Genomic DNA, 20954 nt, shown 5'->3' with positions numbered 1-20954 from the left:
TCCCTACCCCTGGAGCCATTAATCTGGATGGCAGTAAGGCAGTAAGGTCTCCCTACTCCTCCCTACCCCTGGAGACATTACTCTGGATGGCAGTAAGGCAGTAAGGTCTCCCTACTCCTCCCTACCCCTGGAGACATTACTCTGGCTGGCAGTAAGGTCTCCCTACTCCTCCCTACCCCTGGAGACATTACTCTGGATGGCAGTAAGGCAGTAAGGTCTCCCTACTCCTCCCTACCCCTGGAGACATTACTCTGGATGGCAGTAAGGCAGTAAGGTCTCCCTACTCCTCCCTAACCCTGGAGACATTACTCTGGCTGGCAGTAAGGTCTCCCTACTCCTCCCTACCCCTGGAGACATTACTCTGGATGGCAGTAAGGCAGTAAGGTCACCCTACTCCCTACTCCTCCCTACTCCTCCCTACACCTGGAGCCATTACTCTGGATGGCAGTAAGGCAGTCTCCCTAAACCCTGGTCTCCCTACTCCTCCCTACCCCTGGAGCCATTACTCTGGATGGCAGTAAGGTCACCCTACTCCCTACTCCTCCCTACTCCTCCCTACACCTGGAGCCATTAATGGTCTCTCCTACTCCTCCCTACCCCTGGAGACATTACTCTGGCTGGCAGTAAGGCAGGAAGGTCTCCCTACTCCTCCCTACCCCTGGATACATTACTCTGGCTGGCAGTAAGGCAGTAAGGTCTCCCTACTCCTCCCTACCCCTGGATACATTACTCTGGATGGCAGTAAGGCAGTAAGGTCTCCCTACTCCTCCCTACCCCTGGAGACATTACTGTGGCTGGCAGTAAGGTCTCCCTACTCCTCCCTACCCCTGGAGACATTACTCTGGCTGGCAGTAAGGCAGTAGACTCCTACCTACCTCTGGCTGGCATCTACTGATGCATGCAGTTCTACTACAGTATAACACCCCAGAGACACCCAAATGGCACCCTATTTCTGTTATCCTCGTAAAGACCAACTCCTCAGTAGCTGAACACAAGCAGAGGGTCAAACACCCTCGTAAAGACCAACTCCTCAGTAGCTGAACACAAGCAGAGGGTCAAACACCCTCGTAAAGACCAACTCCTCAGTGGCTGAACACAAGCAGAGGGTCAGTGGATGAGTGGGATGCTTATGGGGGTTTGTGGAGTACTGGTGGTTGGGACCTAGTGTCCAGTTCAACACACTAGGAATAGAGTTAGAGGTGGAGGGGTATGTGTGGGGCGTGTTTGTTTGTGTGTGGGGGGGTTGAGTGAATACTTCATTTAATGTGATGTTGATGAGTATGAGAAGTTATAGTGTGATTATGCTTCTGTGTGTGTGTGTGTGTGTGTGTGTGTGTGTGTGTGTGTGTGTGTGTGTAAGGTCCTTCCTGAGAAGGATGGTAGGTGCAATATCCTTGCTAATGGACCCACTCTGATAGCAGTGCAAACATTTCACTTCCTAATGAGCTAAAACATACAACTACGCACATAACGTCTGACCTTATCACAATCCTAATTTTCAGACAAAAAGAACACTGCTAAACTATACAGTCTTTGATACCAAATCAAAAACCTCACTGTCTCTCTCTCTCTCCCCATTCTCTCTCTCTCTCCCCATTCCCTCTCTCCCCCATTTCTCTCTCCCTCATTTCTCTCTCTTCCCATTCTCTCTCTCTCCCCATTCTCTCTCGCCCATTTCTCTCTCTCCCTCATTTCTCTCCTTCTCTCTCTGTCATAGACACAATCAAGACCCCAATAGCCCTATAATTTGAATGTCATTAAATTGATAACATGATGATCACATCGATGATAACATGAAGATGATTATATCTATGATAACATGATATGATTACATCTATGATAACATGATGATGATTACATCTATGATGATGATGATGATGATTACATCTATGCTAACATGATGATGATTACATCTATGATAACATGATGATTACATCTATGCTAACATGATGATGATTATATCTATGATAACATGATGATTACATCTATAATAACATGATGATTACATATATGCTAACATGATGATGATTACATCTATGCTTACATGATGATTACATCTATGCTAATATGATGATGATTACATCTATGCTAACATGATGATGATTATATCTATGATAACATGATATGATTACATCTATGCTAACATGATGATGATTACATCTATGATAACATAATGATGATTACATCTATGCTAATATGATGATGATTACATCTATGCTAACATGATGATGATTACATCTATGATGATGATTACATCTATGAACATGATGATTACATCTATGATAACATGATGATTACATCATGATGATGATTACATCTATGATGATTACATCTATGATTGATGATTATATCTATCTGATGATTACATCTATGCTAACATGATGATGATTACATCTATGCTTATATGATTACATCTATGAACATGATGATTACATCTATGATAACATGATGATTACATCTATGCTAACATGATGATGATTATATCTATGATAACATGATATGATTACATCTATGCTAACATGATGATGATTACATCTATGATAACATAATGATGATTACATCTATGCTAATATGATGATGATTACATCTATGCTAACATGATGATGATTATATCTATGATAACATGATATGATTACATCTATGCTAACATGATGATGATTACATCTATGATAACATAATGATGATTACATCTATGCTAATATGATGATGATTACATCTATGCTAACATGATGATGATTACATCTATGCTTACATGATGATTACATCTATGCTAACATGATGATGATTACATCTATGATAACATGATGATTACATCTATGCTAACATGATGATGATTATATCTATGATAACATGATATGATTACATCTATGCCAACATGATGATGATTACATCTATGATAACATAATGATGATTACATCTATGCTAATATGATGATGATTACATCACACACCACAATGCCACAGATGTCTCAAGTCTTGAGTGTGTGCAATTGGCATGCTGACTGCAGGAATGTCCACCAGAGCTTTTGCCAGATAATTGAATGTTAATTTCTCTACCATACCAAGATGGCAGCATGTCAAGTCATTTGTCTGTGACTAGTACATTTTAACCTACAAATAACCTATTTGTTTATGGTTGAGTAACTTCCTTCCTTTTTACTGGTGTAAAGATCACGGGTCCTCCTCAACTCGGCACTTCATTACTTGAAGTTGACCAAAGTAACCTTATCTCTGGCTGGCCTGAGTTCCTTCTTCATCCGCGTGTCTCGTCCAAGCTGCTCCTTTGTGCTCTTCACCTGGCTGTCAGAGGCAGCTCAACAATCCCCAGCCCGTTCTCTCAATCGACCCCCACACTCAATCTACTCACACACTCACATACAGACTCATACATACACGCTGTCTCTCTCTCCCTTTACCTTCGTTGGCCTCTATTTTAATTTTTTTTTTTTTTACATTTGTCAGCGAAAATTACAATTTTCATGGTGTTGCTTTGTGCACTGACTTTACTGAACTCTGGAGAAAACGAACATTGTCGCTGGGTGAGTACATCTGATTAGACATTTTGTCTGCAGGAACTCGCTCTTTTTCACTCGGTCCACTCGTCCAAGTACCGATGTATTTGTGGCCTGATGTGAACAGTACGAACTTGTGTCACTACCAAAGTCTAAGGGTTTTAAATGACTGTTTTGTATTGTCTGGAAACTCACTTGCAGTCGGTCTCTTAAAAAAGAGAAGCAGTGCAAGGTTATTAAACAGAGGTGCCTAGTTATTCTTCTTTTGTTGATATCAGGTAACATGCAACCTAACCCTGGCCCTGATATGCAATGTCTCCAAACCCCCTCTGATTTTAAATCAAGATCTGGTTTGGGTATTTTTCATTTAAATGTACGCAGCCTGTTGTCAAAAATGGATGGGGTTAGGATATGGGCTAAATCAACCGATGTAATTGTGTTTTCTGAAACCTGGCTCAGCAAGTCTGTTTTTGATAAGGATATTTGTATAAGTGGTTACAATGTTTATCTCACTGATCGGGTTAAGAAAGATGGGGGTGTGGCTATACATGTAAAAACTAGATTCCCTGTAAGTGTGGCAAAGTCTGGAACTATTTGTAAACAGTTGGAATTTCTTGCTTTGAATATTGAGGTTTCAAAGGGCCTCTATATAACTGTGATTGGCTGTTATAGACCCCCCTCTGCTCTATATAACTGTGATTGGCTGGTATAGACCCCCTATATAACTGTGATTGGCTGGTATAGACCCCCTCTGCTCTCTATGACTGTGATTGGTTGTTATAGACCCCCTCTGCTCTCTATAACTGTGATTTGCTGTTATAGACCCCCCTCTGCTCTCTATGACTGTGATTGGTTGTTATAGACCCCCTCTGCTCTCTATAACTGTGATTGGCTGTTATAGACCCCCTCTCTGCTCTCTATAACTGTGATTGGCTGTTATAGACCCCCTCTGCTCTATATAACTGTGATTGGCTGTTATAGACCCCCTCTGCTCTCTATGACTGTGATTGGTTGTTATAGACCCCCTCTGCTCTCTATAACTGTGATTGGCTGTTATAGACCCCCTCTGCTCTCTATAACTGTGATTGGCTGTTATAGACCCCCTCTGCTCTCTATAACTGTGATTGGCTGTTATAGACCCCCCTCTGCTCTCTATAACTGTGATTGGCTGTTATAGACCCCCTCTGCTCTCTATAACTGTGATTGGCTGTTATAGACCCCCTCTGCTCTCTATAACTGTGATTGGCTGTTATAGACCCCCTCTGCTCTCTATAACTGTGATTGGCTGTTATAGACCCCCTCTGCTCTCTATAACTATGATTGGCTGTTATAGACCCCCTCTGCTCTCTATAACTGTGATTGGCTGTTATAGACCCCCTCTGCTCTCTATAACTGTGATTGGCTGTTATAGACCCCCTCTGCTCTCTATAACTGTGATTGGCTGTTATAGACCCCCCTCTGCTCTCTATAACTATGATTGGCTGTTATAGACCCCCTCTGCTCTCTATAACTGTGATTGGCTGTTATAGACCCCCTCTGCTCTCTATAACTGTGATTGGCTGTTATAGACCCCCTCTGCTCTCTATAACTGTGATTGGCTGTTATAGACCCCCCCTCTGCTCTCTATAACTGTGATTGGCTGTTATAGACCCCCCTCTGCTCTCAGTGATGCATTTTCTTCTTTGACGCACCTTATGTCTAAACTTCTTGACAGTGAAATGATCTTGATTGGTGATCTCACCTGGTGTTGGTTAAAGCCGGTGTCTGATGATTTAAACATGTTTTGTAGTTCTATGAATCTTACCCAGTTGATTAACTCACCCACTCGCCCAAATCTTAAATGTCCAGAGAAATCTACCCTCATTGATTTGATATTGACAAATGTTCCACATAAATATTCTGCGGTTGGTGTTTTTTGTAATGATTTAAGTGACCATTGTGCTGTTATTGCTGTTAGAAATACTAAGGTTCTTAAGACAAACCCACGCTTTATTCGTAAGATACATTTGAAGTGTTTTAATGAGCAGGCATTCCTTCATGATTTGTTTTATTTTGACTGGAGCAAGATTGAGTTTATCCCTGATGTGGAAACTGCCTGGAAATGATTTCATGATGGTTTATTCCAAATAGTAAACAAACATGCCCCATTCCGCAGGTTCAGGGTTTATGGCGGGATAATCCATGGTTTTCTTCTGAGGGGTCTTGTATTATTCACGACCGTAATCTAGCCTGGTCTAAAGCAAGGAAATAATGTTCTGATGCTGATTGGCTTATTTTTAGGCAGTTACGAAACAAGTGTTCTTTTCTTCTCAGGAAGGCCAAGTCTGAATATTTTATGTCTGTTTACCATTGATAACCTGAATGACCCTAGAAAGTTTTGGAAGACTATTAAGTCTATGTCTGGTAACAGTAATGTTAATGAATTACCGTCATGTGTTTTGAAGGACTCTGTTGCTGTATATGACAAAACTGAAACGGTGAATTGTTTCAATGAGCACTTTGTATCATCTGGTAGGCTGTTTGATTCAGTGTCCTCTGTCTCTGTACAACCCTGTGTGGATGAACCAGTGAGAGCTGGTCAAACTTGAAGCTTTTTGTCATTTTCAGTACAGGTGGTACATAAAAGCCCTGAAATCCTTAGATCAGAGAAAGCCTGCAGGTCCTGATCTTTTGGATCCCTGCTTTTTAAATCTGGCATCTGATTTCATAGCTGATCCACTTTACATCTCTGTTCAATCAAACCCTGGAATGTAATGAAATTCCGAAAATCTGGAAATCAGCATTTGTCCTACCACTTTTAAAGGGGGAGATCAAACTCTTTTAAATAATTATAGGCCAATCTCAAAGCTGTCACCCCTGGTGAAAATACTTGAAACCCTTCTGAGTGAACAGCTAAAATAGTTTTTATTTACTAACTCTATTTTATCAATGTACCAATCGGGCTTCAGGAAGAAGCATAGCACAATTACAGCAGCCATGAAGGTTTTAAATGCTATCACTGAAGCCCTTGACAAAAAAATAGCACCGTGTCTCACTTTGTATTGATCTCTCTAAGGCTTTTGATACAGTTGATCATGCTATAATAAGGCAGAGATTGTTGAGTGTAGGTCTTTCGGAGCATGCGGTTGCATGGTTTGCTAACTATCTGTCTGATAGAACTCAGTGAACTCAATTTGATGGGCTTATGTCTGTATTTGTCTGTATTTAATGGTGTGCCCCAAGGCTCTGTACTTGGTCCTCTCTTATTCACTATTTATATAAATTATTTAGACAAAAATGTCCAAAATGCACAACTTCATTTTTATGCTGATGATACTGTTATTTACTGTTGTGCCTCGTCTATTACAAAAGCTTTCCAGAACTTGCATACAGCTTTTTATACTGTACAACATACCTTGTGTCAATTGAAGCTTATCCTCAATACTGACAAAACTAAACTAATGGTGTTTTCTAAAGCAAGAAATAAACCTCTGAACCTTTCACCTATTACTACCTGTCAGGGCAAGGAGATTGAGGTTGTAACCTCATATAAATATCTTGGAATTTTAATTGATGACGGTCTCTCTTTTAAATTGCATATTCAACAACTTACAAAAAAAATGAAGCTGAAATTGGGATTTTATTTTAGGAATAAGGCCTGTTTTTCTTTTGAAGCCAGAAGGAGGCTAGTATCAGCTACATTTACGCCTTTACTAGACTATGGGGATATTTTATATATGAATGCTTCCGCTCAGTGTTTGAGATCAATTGACACCCTTTACCATGGCACTTTGAGATGTATTTTAAACTGCAAAACCCTTACACACCACTGCACTTTGTATACCAGGGTTGGCTGGCCTTCTCTATTCACTCGTAGGCTCAGGCACTGGTATACTTTTATTTACAAAGCCATTTGGGGTTTACCACCTTTTTATTTGGGCATTTATATTGTTCAGAAATGTGGTGGGTACTCTCTTCGTACTCTTTATCCTGCTAACTGTTCCAAATGTCCGAACTGAATTTGGTAAAAGGGCTTTTATGTACTCTGCGCCATCATCTTGGAAAGCCTTACAAAATACTTTTAAACTGGAAGAACTTGTCCCGATTGGTGTTTTTAAATCACTGATGATTGATCTTGAGGCTGATTCCCTGACCTGTCAGTGTTTTTAATTTGCTGTTTTATACTCTTGTGAATTCTATGGTTTTTACTAGATTACTGGTAGTTTTTCATGTTGTTTGTCTGTAATTTTTGTAATGACTTGGTGCTGCCTATCTTGGCCAGGACGCTCTTGAAAAATAGATTTTAAATCTCAATGAGCCCTTCCTGGTTAAATAAAGGTTAAATAAATAAATACAAATTTCATCTATGCTTACATGATGATTACATCTGTGATAACATGATGATGATTACATCTATGATAACATGATGATTACATCTATGATAACATGATGATGATTACATCTATGATAACATGATGATTACATCTGTGATAACATGATGATGATTACATCTATGCTAATATGATGATGATTACATCTATGATAACATGATGATGGTTACATCTATGATAACATGATGGTTACATCTATGATAACATGATGATTACATCTGTGATAACATGATGATGATTACATCTATGATAACATGATGATAAATACAAATACAATACAAATACAGGCAGTTAACCCACTGTTCCTAGTCCGTCATTGAAAATAAGAATTTGTTCTTAACTGACTTGCCTAGTAAAATAAAGGTAAAATAAATAAATAAATCTATGATAACATGATGATGATGATTACATCTATGCTAATATGATGATGATTACATCTATGATAACATGATGATAAATACATCTATGATAACATGATGATTACATCTATGCTAATATGATGATGATATCTATACTAACATGATGATGATGACATCTATGCTAATATGATGATTACATCTATGATAACACGATGATGATTACATCTATGATAACACGATGATGATTACATCTATGATAACACGATGATGATTACATCTATGCTAATATGGTGATGATTACATCTATGCTAATATGATGATGATTACATCTATGATAACATGATGATGACTAGATCTATGCTAATATGATGATGATTACATCTATGATAACATGATGATGATTACATCTATGATAACATGATGATGACTACATCTATGCTAACACGATGATGATTACATCTATGCTAACATGATGATGATTATATCTATGATAACACGATGATGATTACACCTATGCTAATATGATGATGATTACACCTATGCTAATATGATGATGATTATATCTATGATAACACGATGATAATTACACCTATGCTATTATGATGATGATTATAATATATGCTAAAATGATGATGATTGCACACATATGTTAATATGCAGTAATCATGAGTGCCCTGATATGATAGCCTGTCCTACACACTTCCCAAGGGTGACACAGGACAGGCGTGCGTTAAGTAAATGAAACGTGCACAGAGGGGCACCACTGCCCACACATGCCGTTGTACAACACAGTCCCATGCTTGTTTCATATACAAAGTTTTACATGCCGGAGGACTGTATACTCACATCCACAGAGAGGAGGAGAGAAGATGAAAGGAGAGGAGGGGAGAGCTAGGCTGGCTATGGTTCTGTTATCAGTGGGCCCCCAAGGCTCCCAGAGAGACGGGCTGGTGCACCACAGGAATCAGGAATAGGGGGAGGTTACTGGGTAGGGATGGGGGAGGTTACTGGTTAGGAATGGGGAGGTTACTGGTTAGGGATGGGGGAGGTTACTGGTTAGGAATGGGGGAGTTACTGGTTAGGAATGGGGGAGGTTACTGGTTAGGAATGGGGAGGTTACTGGTTAGGGATGGGGGAGGTTACTGGTTAGGGATGGGGAGGTTACTGGTAAGGAATGGGGGAGGTTACTGGTTAGGGATGGGGAGGTTACTGGTTAGGAATGGGGAGGTTACTGGTTACGAATGGGGAGGTTACTGGTTAGGGATGGGGAGGTTACTGGTTAGGGATGGGGAGGTTACTGGTTAGGAATGGGGGATGTTACTGGTTAGGAATGGGGGAGGTTACTGGTTAGGGATGGGGAGGTTACTGGTTAGGGATGGGGAGGTTACTGGTTAGGAATGGGGGAGGTTACTGGTTAGGGATGGGGGAGGTTACTGGTTAAGGATGGGGGAGGTTACTGGTTAGGGATGGAAGGGTTAGATTAAGACGAGGATGAGCAAGAGGGGTTCCTCACACCTGTGCCAAAGACAGAGAACAATTAGACTGTGGTAAGGCTCTGTATCTCTGCACAAATCACACAGAGCACAGGGACCACAGTAACTACTGCAGAGTGTATGACTCTCTTCTCCTTTAAAACCTGTTAGGGATAGGGGGCAGCATTTTCACTTTGGATGAATTGCGTGCCCATAGTGAACTGCATCCTACTCTGTCCTAGATTGCTAATATATGCATATTATTATTACTATTGGATAGAAAACACTCTGAAGTTTCTAAAACTGTTTGAATTATGTCTGTGAGTATAACAGAACTCATAGGGCAGGCAATCTTCCAAACAGGAAGTGGAAATTCTGAAGGCGGGTCTAATTTTAAGTCATCGCCTATTCACTTCCAAACAAGATATGGATCTGTTAGCACTTCCTACGCCTTCCACAAAATGTCAACATTCAGTAGAACGTGGAATGAACATCCTAGTGTGAATTTTGACCGAATGGCAGGGGAATGAGTCACTCTCCTGGCAGAATGCCATTTTCTGGTTGCGCAATTGTCCGTTGATATCACCTGCATTCCATTTGACTGCAGACGAAAACGAATGCTCCGGTTGGAACGTTATTGGATATATATGAAAATAACATCCTGAAGATTGATTCTCTACTTAGTTTGACCAGTTTATTCGACCTGGAATATATATTTTTGAAGTTTTTGTCCGAGTTCGCCTGGACCAGCGTCCAGCTAATTGGACACTAGTAATGGACAATATGGAACAAAACAACAATTTATTGTGGAACTAGGACTCCTTGCACTGCATTCTGATGAAAGATCATCAAAGGTAAGGGAATATTTATGATGTAATTTCATATTTCTGTTGACTCCAACATGGCGGAGAAATATATTTACGTCTTAGCACCGTTTTAGATTATTGCATGGTATGCTTTTTTCGTAACGTTTTTTAAAAATCTGACACAGCAGTTGCATTAAGAACCAGTGTATCTTTAATGATATGTAAAACATGTATCTTTCGTCAAAGTTTATGATGAGTATTTCTGTTATCTGACGTAGCTCTCTGTAATTACTCCTGATATTTTGGAGGCATTTCTGAACATGCCGTCAATGTAAATCGATATTTGTGGATATAAATATGCATATTATCGAACAAAACATAAATGTATTGTGTAACATGATGTCATATTAGTGTAATCTGATGAAGATTATCAAAGGTTAGTGAATAATTTTATCTCTAATTCTGCTTTGTTGACTCTATCTTTGGCTGGGGAAATGGCTGTGTGTTTTTTATTTTATTTGGTGGTGATCTAACATAAATATATGTTGTGTTTTCGCTGTAAAACATTTAAAAAATCGGACACGATGGGTAGATTAACAAGATGTTTATCTTTCATTTGCTGTATTGGGCTTGTTAATGTGTGAAAGTTAAATACTAAAAAAATATATATTTTTGGATTTCCCGCGCCACCTTTTCAGCTGAATGGGGGGGGATTCCGTTAGCGGAATCCCGAGCCATAAGAAGCTTAGAAACTACTGCAGAGGGTGTGACTGTCCTCTCCTTTAAGAGACCACAGTAACTACTGCAGAGGGTGTGACTCGCCTCTCCTTTAAGAGACCACAGTAACTACTGCAGAGGGTGTGACTGTCCTCTCCTTTAAGAGACCACAGTAACTACTGCAGAGGGTGTGACTCGCCTCTCCTTTAAGAGACCACAGTAACTACTGCAGAGGGTGTGACTGTCCTCTCCTTTAAGAGACCACAGTAACTACTGCAGAGGGTTTGACTCACCTCTCCTTGAAGAGACCACAGTGACTACTGCAGAGGGTGTGACTCTCCTCTCCTTTAAGAGACCACAGTAACTACTGCAGAGGGTGTGACTCTCCTCTCCTTTAAGAGACCACAGTAACTACTGCAGAGGGTGTGACTCACCTCTCGCAGAGGGTGTGACTCTCCTCTCCTTTAAGAGACCACAGTAACTACTGCAGAGGGTTTGACTCACCTCTCCTTTAAGAGACCACTGTCTACTACTGCAGAGGGTTTGACTCTCCTCTCCTTTAAGAGACCACAGTAACTACTGCAGAGGGTTTGACTCTCCTCTCCTTTAAGAGACCACAGTAACTACTGCAGAGGGTGTGACTGTCCTCTCGTTTAAGAAACCACAGTAACTACTGGAGAGGGTGTGACTGTCCTCTCCTTTAAGAAACCACAGTAACTACTGCAGAGGGTGTGACTGTCCTCTCGTTTAAGAAACCACAGTAACTACTGCAGAGGGTGTGACTGTCCTCTCCTTTAAGAAACCACAGTAACTACTGCAGAGGGTGTGACTGTCCTCTCGTTTAAGAAACCACAGTAACTACTGGAGAGGGTGTGACTGTCCTCTCCTTTAAGAAACCACAGTAACTACTGCAGAGGGTGTGACTGTCCTCTCGTTTAAGAAACCACAGTAACTACTGCAGAGGGTATGACTCTCCTCTCCTTTAAGAGACCACAGTAACTACTGCAGTGTTTGACTCTCCTCTCCTTTAAGAGACCACAGTCTACTACTGCAGAGGGTTTGACTGTCCTCTCCTTTAAGAAACCACAGTAACTACTGCAGAGGGTTTGACTCTCCTCTCCTTTAAGAGACCACAGTAACTACTGCAGAGGGTTTGACCACAGTCTCCTCTCCTTTAAGAAACCACAGTAACTACTGCAGAGGGTGTGACTGTCCTCTCCTTTAAGAAACCACAGTAACTACTGCAGAGGGTGTGACTGTCCTCTCATTTAAGAAACCACAGTAACTACTGCAGAGGGTATGACTCTCCTCTCCTTTAAGAGACCACAGTGACTACTGCAGAGTGTTTGACTCTCCTCTCCTTTAAGAGACCACAGTCTACAACTGCAGAGGGTTTGACGCTCCTCTCCTTTAAGAAACCACAGTAACTACTGCAGAGGGTTTGACTCTCCTCTCCTTTAAGAGACCACAGTAACTACTGCAGAGGGTGTGACTGTCCTCTCCTTTAAGAGACCACAGGCAGAGGGTGTGACTGTCCTCTCCTTTAAGAGACCACAGTAACTACTGCAGAGGGTGTGACTGTCCTCTCCTTTAAGACACCACAGTAACTACTGCAGAGGGTGTGACTGTCCTCTCGCTTAAGAAACCACAGTAACTACTGCAGAGGGTGTCACTGTCCTCTCGTTTAAGAAACCACAGTAACTACTGCAGAGGGTGTGACTGTCCTCTCATTTAAGAAACCACAGTAACTACTGCAGAGGGTATGACTCTCCTCTCCTTTAAGAGACCACAGTAACAACTGCAGAGTGTTTGACTCTCCTCTCCTTTAAGAGACCACAGTCTACTACTGCAGAGGGTTTGACGCTCCTCTCCTTTAAGAAACCACAGTAACTACTGCAGAGGGTTTGACTCTCCTCTCCTTTAAGAAACCACAGTAACTACTGCAGAGGGTGTGACTGTCCTCTCCTTTAAGAGACCACAGTAACTACTGCAGAGGGTGTGACTGTCCTCTCCTTTAAGAAACCACAGTAACTACTGCAGAGGGTTTGACTCTCCTCTCCTTTAAGAGACCATAGTATACTACTGCAGAGGGTTTGACTCTCCTCTCCTTTAAGAAACCACAGTAACTACTGCAGAGGGTGTGACTGTCCTCTCCTTTAAGAGACCACAGTAACTACTGCAGAGGGTGTGACTGTCCTCTCCTTTAAGAGACCACAGTAACTACTGCAGAGGGTGTGACTGTCCTCTCCTTTAAGAAACCACAGTAACTACTGCAGAGGGTGTGACTGTCCTCTCGTTTAAGAAACCACAGTAACTACTGCAGAGGGTATGACTCTCCTCTCCTTTAAGAGACACAGTAACTACTGCAGAGTGTTTGACTCCTCTCCTTTAAGAGACCACAGTAACTACTGCAGAGTGTTTGACTCTCCTCTCCTTTAAGAGACCACAGTCTACTACTGCAGAGGGTTTGACGCTCCTCTCCTTTAAGAAACCACAGTAACTACTGCAGAGGGTTTGACTCTCCTCTCCTTTAAGAGACCACACTACTCTACTACTGCAGAGGGTTTGACTCTCCTCTCCTTTAAGAAACCACAGTAACTACTGCAGAGGGTGTGACTGTCCTCTCGTTTAAGAAACCACAGTAACTACTGCAGAGGGTATGACTCTCCTCTCCTTTAAGAGACCACAGTAACTACTGCAGAGTGTTTGACTCTCCTATCCTTTAAGAGACCACAGTGACTACTGCAGAGTGTTTGACGCTCCTCTCCTTTAAGAGACCACAGTAACTACTGCAGAGGGTGTGACTGTCCTCTCCTTTAAGAGACCACAGTAACTACTGCAGAGGGTTTGACTCTCCTCTCCTTTAAGAGACCACAGTAACTACTGCAGAGGGTGTGACTGTCCTCTCCTTTAAGAGACCACAGTAACTACTGCAGAGGGTGTGACTGTCCTCTCCTTTAAGAGACCACAGTAACTACTGCAGAGGGTGTGACTGTCCTCTCCTTTAAGAGACCACAGTAACTACTGCAGAGGGTGTGACTGTCCTCTCCTTTAAGAAACCACAGTAACTACTGCAGAGTGTATGACTCTCCTCCCCTTTAAGAGACCACAGTAACTATTGCAGAGGGTGTGACTGTCCTCTCCTTTAAGAAACCACAGTAACTACTGCAGAGGGTGTGACTGTCCTCTCGTTTAAGAAACCACAGTAACTACTGCAGAGGGTGTGACTGTCCTCTCGTTTAAGAAACCACAGTAACTACTGCAGAGGGTGTGACTGTCCTCTCGTTTAAGAAACCACAGTAACTACTGCAGAGTGTTTGACTCTCCTCTCCTTTAAGAGACCACAGTCTACTACTGCAGAGGGTTTGACGCTCCTCTCCTTTAAGAAACCACAGTAACTACTGCAGAGGGTGTGACTGTCCTCTCCTTTAACAGGCCACAGTAAATACTGCAGAGGGTGTGACTGTCCTCTCCTTTAAGAAACCACAGTAACTACTGCAGAGTGTTTGACTCTCCTCTCCTTTAAGAGACCACAGTCTACTACTGCAGAGGGTTTGACGCTCCTCTCCTTTAAGAAACCACAGTAACTACTGCAGAGGGTTTGACTCTCCTCTCCTTTAAGAGACCACATTCTACTACTGCAGAGGGTTTGACTCTCCTCTCCTTTAAGAAACCACAGTAACTACTGCAGAGGGTGTGACTGTCCTCTCCTTTAAGAGACCACAGTAACTACTGCAGAGGGTGTGACTGTCCTCTCCTTTAAAAGACCACAGTAACTACTGCAGAGGGTGTGACTGTCCTCTCCTTTAAGAAACCACAGTAACTACTGCAGAGTGTATGACTCTCCTCCCCTTTAAGAGACCACAGTAACTATTGCAGAGGGTGTGACTGTCCTCTCCTTTAAGAAACCACAGTAACTACTGCAGAGGGTGTGACTGTCCTCTCGTTTAAGAAACCACAGTAACTACTGCAGAGGGTGTGACTGTCCTCTCGTTTAAGAAACCACAGTAACTACTGCAGAGGGTATGACTCTCCTCTCCTTTAAGAGACCACAGTAACTACTGCAGAGTGTTTGACTCTCCTCTCCTTTAAGAGACCACAGTCTACTACTGCAGAGGGTTTGACGCTCCTCTCCTTTAAGAAACCACAGTAACTACTGCAGAGGGTTTGACTCTCCTCTCCTTTAAGAGACCACAGTCTACTACTGCAGAGGGTTTGACTCTCCTCTCCTTTAAGAAACCACAGTAACTACTGCAGAGGTGTGACTGTCCTCTCGTTTAAGAAACCACAGTAACTACTGCAGAGGGTGTGACTGTCCTCTCGTTTAAGAAACCACAGTAACTACTGCAGAGGGTATGACTCTCCTCTCCTTTAAGAGACCACAGTAACTACTGCAGAGTGTTTGACTCTCCTATCCTTTAAGAGACCACAGTAACTACTGCAGAGGGTTTGACTGTCCTCTCCTTTAAGAAACCACAGTAACTACTGCAGAGGGTTTGACTCTCCTCTCCTTTAAGAGACCACAGAGGGTTTGACTCTCCTCTCCTTTAAGAAACTAACTACTGCAGAGGGTGTGACTGTCCTCTCGTTTAAGAAACCACAGTAACTACTGCAGAGGGTGTGACTGTCCTCTCGTTTAAGAAACCACAGTAACTACTGCAGAGGGTTGACTGTCCTCTCCTTTAAGAGACCACAGTAACTACTGCAGAGGGTTGACTCTCCTCTCCTTTAAGAAACCACAGTAACTACTGCAGAGGGTGTGACTGTCCTCTCCTTTAAGAGACCACAGTAACTACTGCAGAGGGTGTGACTGTCCTCTCCTTTAAGAAACCACAGTAACTACTGCAGAGTGTTTGACTCTCCTCTCCTTTAAGAGACCACAGTCTACTACTGCAGAGGGTTTGACGCTCCTCTCCTTTAAGAAACCACAGTAACTACTGCAGAGGGTTTGACTCTCCTCTCCTTTAAGAGACCACAGCAGAGGGTTTGACTCTCCTCTCCTTTAAGAAACCACAGTAACTACTGCAGAGGGTGTGACTGTCCTCTCCTTTAAGAGACCACAGTAACTACTGCAGAGGGTGTGACTGTCCTCTCCTTTAAGAGACCACAGTAACTACTGCAGAGGGTGTGACTGTCCTCTCCTTTAAGAAACCACAGTAACTACTGCAGAGTGTATGACTCAAGAGACCACAGTAACTACTGCAGAGGGTGTGACTGTCCTCTCCTTTAAGAAACCACAGTAACTACTGCAGAGGGTGTGACTGTCCTCTCGTTTAAGAAACCACAGTAACTACTGCAGAGGGTGTGACTGTCCTCTCGTTTAAGAAACCACAGTAACTACTGCAGAGGGTGACTCTCCTCTCCTTTAAGAGACCACAGTAACTACTGCAGAGTGTTTGACTCTCCTCTCCTTTAAGAGACCACAGTCTACTACTGCAGAGGGTTAAGAAACCACAGTAACTTCTCTCCTTAAGAAACCACAGTAACTACTGCAGAGGGTTGACTGACTGTCCTCTCGTTTAAGAAACCACAGTAACTACTGCAGAGGGTGTGACTGTCCTCTCGTTTAAGAAACCACAGTAACTACTGCAGAGGGTATGACTCTCCTCTCCTTTAAGAGACCACAGTAACTACTGCAGAGTGTTTGACCTCTCCTTTAAGAGACCACAGTCTACTACTGCAGAGGGTTTGACGCTCCTCTCCTTTAAGAAACCACAGTAACTACTGCAGAGGGTTTGACTCTCCTCTCCTTTAAGAGACCATAGTCTACTACTGCAGAGGGTTTGACTCTCCTCTCCTTTAAGAAACCACAGTAACTACTGCAGAGGGTGTGACTGTCCTCTCCTTTAAGAGACCACAGTAACTACTGCAGAGGGTGTGACTGTCCTCTCCTTTAAGAGACCACAGTAACTACTGCAGAGGGTGTGACTGTCCTCTCCTTTAAGAAACCACAGTAACTACTGCAGAGTGTATGACTCTCCTCCCCTTTAAGAGACCACAGTAACTATTGCAGAGGGTGTGACTGTCCTCTCCTTTAAGAAACCACAGTAACTACTGCAGAGGGTGTGACTGTCCTCTCGTTTAAGAAACCACAGTAACTACTGCAGAGGGTGTGACTGTCCTCTCGTTTAAGAAACCACAGTAACTACTGCAGAGGGTGTGACTCTCCTCTCCTTTAAGAGACCACAGTAACTACTGCAGAGGGTTTGACTGTCCTCTCCTTTAAGAAACCACAGTAACTACTGCAGAGGGTTGACTCTCCTCTCCTTTAAGAGACCACAGTCTACTACTGCAGAGGGTTTGACTCTCCTCTCCTTTAAGAAACCACAGTACTGCAGAGGGTGTGACTGTCCTCTCCTTTAAGAAACCACAGTAACTACTGCAGGGTGTGACTGTCCTCTCCTTTAAGAAACCACAGTAACTACTGCAGAGGTTTGACTCTCCTCTCCTTTAAGAGACCACAGTAACTACTGCAGAGGGTTTGACTGTCCTCTCCTTTAAGAAACCACAGTAACTACTGCAGAGGGTGTGACTCTCCTCTCCTTTAAGAGACCACAGTAACTACTAACTACTGCAGAGGGTGTGACTGTCCTCTCGTTTAAGAAACCACAGTAACTACTGCAGAGGGTGTGACTCTCCTCTCCTTTAAGAGACCACAGTAACTACTGCAGAGTGTTTGACTCTCCTCTCCTTTAAGAGACCACAGTATACTACTGCAGAGGGTTTGACTCTCCTCTCCTTTAAGAAACCACAGTAACTACTGCAGAGGGTGTGACTGTCCTCTCCTTTAAGAAACCACAGTAACTACTGCAGAGGGTGTGACTGTCCTCTCGTTTAAAAAACCACAGTAACTACTGCAGAGGGTATGACTCTCCTCTCCTTTAAGAGACCACAGTAACTACTGCAGAGTTTTTGACTCTCCTCTCCTTTAAGAGACCACAGTCTACTACTGCAGAGGGTTTGACGCTCCCCTCCTTTAAGAAACCACAGTAACTACTGCAGAGGGTTTGACTCTCCTCTCCTTTAAGAGACCACAGTAACTACTGCAGAGGGTTTGACTCTCCTCTCCTTTAAGAAACCACAGTAACTACTGCAGAGGGTGTGACTGTCCTCTCGTTTAAGAAACCACAGTAACTACTGCAGAGGGTGTGACTGTCCTCTCCTTTAAGAGACCACAGTAACTACTGCAGAGGTTTGACTCTCCTCTCCTTTAAGAGACCACAGTAACTACTGCAGAGGGTTTGACTGTCCTCTCCTTTAAGAAACCACAGTAACTACTGCAGAGGGTGTGACTGTCCTCTCCTTTAAGAGACCACAGTAACTACTGCAGAGGGTGTGACTGTCCTCTCGTTTAAGAAACCACAGTAACTACTGCAGAGGGTACTGTCCTCTCCTTTAAGAGACCACAGTAACTACTGCAGAGGGTGTGACTGTCCTCTCCTTTAAGAAACCACAGTAACTACTGCAGAGGGTGTGACTGTCCTCTCCTTTAAGAAACCACAGTAACTACTGCAGAGGGTGTGACTGTCCTCTCGTTTAAGAAACCACAGTAACTACTGCAGAGGGTCTCTCCTCTCCTTTAAGAGACCACAGTAACTACTGCAGAGGGTTTGACTCTCCTCTCCTTTAAGAGACCACAGTAACTACTGCAGAGGGTGTGACTGTCCTCTCCTTTAAGAAACCACAGTAACTACTGCAGAGGGTGTGACTGTCCTCTCGTTTAAGAAACCACAGTAACTACTGCAGAGGGTTTGACTCTCCTCTCCTTTAAGAGACCACAGTAACTACTGCAGAGTGTTTGACTCTCCTCTCTTAAGAGACCACAGTAACTACTGCAGAGGGTGTGACTGTCCTCTCCTTTAAGAAACCACAGTAACTACTGCAGAGGGTTTGACTCTCCTCTCCTTTAAGAGACCACAGTAACTACTGCAGAGGGTGTGACCACAGTAACTACTGCAGAGGGTGTGACTGTCCTCTCCTTTAAGAGACCACAGTAACTACTGCAGAGGGTGTGACTGTCCTCTCCTTTAAGAGACCACAGTAACTACTGCAGAGGGTGTGACTGTCCTCTCCTTTAAGAAACCACAGTAACTACTGCAGAGGGTAACTCTCCTCTCCTTTAAGAGACCACAGTAACTACTGCAGAGGGTGTGACTGTCCTCTCCTTTAAGAAACCACAGTAACTACTGCAGAGGGTGTGACTGTCCTCTCCTTTAAGAAACCACAGTAACTACTGCAGAGGGTGTGACTGTCCTCTCGTTTAAGAAACCACAGTAACTACTGCAGAGGTGTGACTGTCCTCTCGTTTAAGAAACCACAGTAACTACTGCAGAGGGTATGACTCTCCTCGTTTTTAAGAGACCACAGTAACTACTGCAGAGGGTTTGACTCTCCTCTCCTTTAAGAGACCACAGTAACTACTGCAGAGGGTTTGACTGTCCTCTCCTTTAAGAAACCACAGTAACTACTGCAGAGGGTTTGACTCTCCTCTCCTTTAAGAGACCACAGTCTACTACTGCAGAGGGTTTGACTGAAACCACAGTAACTACTGCAGAGGGTGTGACTGTCCTCTCCTTTAAGAGACCACAGTAACTACTGCAGAGGGTGTGACTGTCCTCTCGTTTAAGAAACCACAGTAACTACTGCAGAGGGTGTGACTCTCCTCTCCTTTAAGAGACCACAGTAACTACTGCAGAGTGTTTGACTCTCCTCTCCTTTAAGAGACCACAGTCTACTACTGCAGAGCAGAGTTTGACTGTCCTCTCCTTTAAGAAACCACAGTAACTACTGCAGAGGGTTTGACTCTCCTCTCCTTTAAGAGACCACAGTCTACTACTGCAGAGGGTTTGACTCTCCTCTCCTTTAAGAAACCACAGTAACTACTGCAGAGGGTGTGACTGTCCTCTCGTTTAAGAAACCACAGTAACTACTGCAGAGGGTATGACTCTCCTCTCCTTTAAGAGACCACAGTAACTACTGCAGAGGGTGTGACTGTCCTCTCCTTTAAGAGACCACAGTAACTACTGCAGAGGGACTGTGACTGCAAGAGGTAACTACTGCAGAGGGTTTGACTCTCCTCTCCTTTAAGAGACCACAGTAACTACTGCAGAGGGTGTGACTGTCCTCTCCTTTAAGAGACCACAGTAACTACTGCAGAGGGTGTGACTGTCCTCTCCTTTAAGAGACCACAGTAACTACTGCAGAGGGTGTGACTGTCCTCTCCTTTAAGAAACCACAGTAACTACTGCAGAGGGTGTGACTGTCCTCTCCTTTAAGAAACCACAGTAACTACTGCAGAGTGTATGACTCTCCTCTCCTTTAAGAGACCACAGTAACTACTGCAGAGGGTGTGACTGTCCTCTCCTTTAAGAAACCACAGTAACTACTGCAGAGGGTGTGACTGTCCTCTCGTTTAAGAAACCACAGTAACTACTGCAGAGGGTGTGACTGTCCTCTCCTTTAAGAAACCACAGTAACTACTGCAGAGGGTGTGACTGTCCTCTCCTTTAAGAAACCACAGTAACTACTGCAGAGGTTTGACTGACCACAGTCCTACTGCAGAGGGTTTAAGAAACCACAGTAACTACTGCAGAGGGTGTGACTGTCCTCTCCTTTAAGAAACCACAGTAACTACTGCAGAGGGTGTGACTCTCTCCTTTAAGAAACCACAGTAACTACTGCAGAGTGTTTGACTCTCCTCTCCTTTAAGAGACCACAGT

General features: G+C 43.1%; 1 protein-coding gene across 2 annotated transcripts in view; it reads right to left on the bottom strand.

The window, feature by feature from the left end:
* si:dkey-34e4.1 (carboxyl-terminal PDZ ligand of neuronal nitric oxide synthase protein) overlaps positions 1-20954 on the bottom strand; it is a 194718-nt gene that overhangs the window by 13336 nt on the left and 160428 nt on the right. The window contains exon 11 of one of the 2 annotated variants that reach the window (XM_042302559.1): positions 9604-9755. The exons of the other annotated variant lie outside the window; for it this stretch is intronic. Within the exon in view, the coding sequence (XP_042158493.1) occupies positions 9716-9755 (40 nt within the window). The 3' untranslated portion in view covers positions 9604-9715. Of the gene's footprint in view, positions 1-9603; positions 9756-20954 lie in introns of those variants that run through there. 2 annotated transcript variants of the gene reach the window in all.

The sequence above is a fragment of the Oncorhynchus tshawytscha genome, linkage group LG20 (genome assembly GCF_018296145.1).
Source record: "Oncorhynchus tshawytscha isolate Ot180627B linkage group LG20, Otsh_v2.0, whole genome shotgun sequence".
In the NCBI taxonomy this organism is placed as follows: Eukaryota; Metazoa; Chordata; class Actinopteri; order Salmoniformes; family Salmonidae; genus Oncorhynchus; species Oncorhynchus tshawytscha.
Note: the sequence above shows the minus strand (reverse complement) of the source record. Positions and strands in the feature narration are given on the sequence as shown.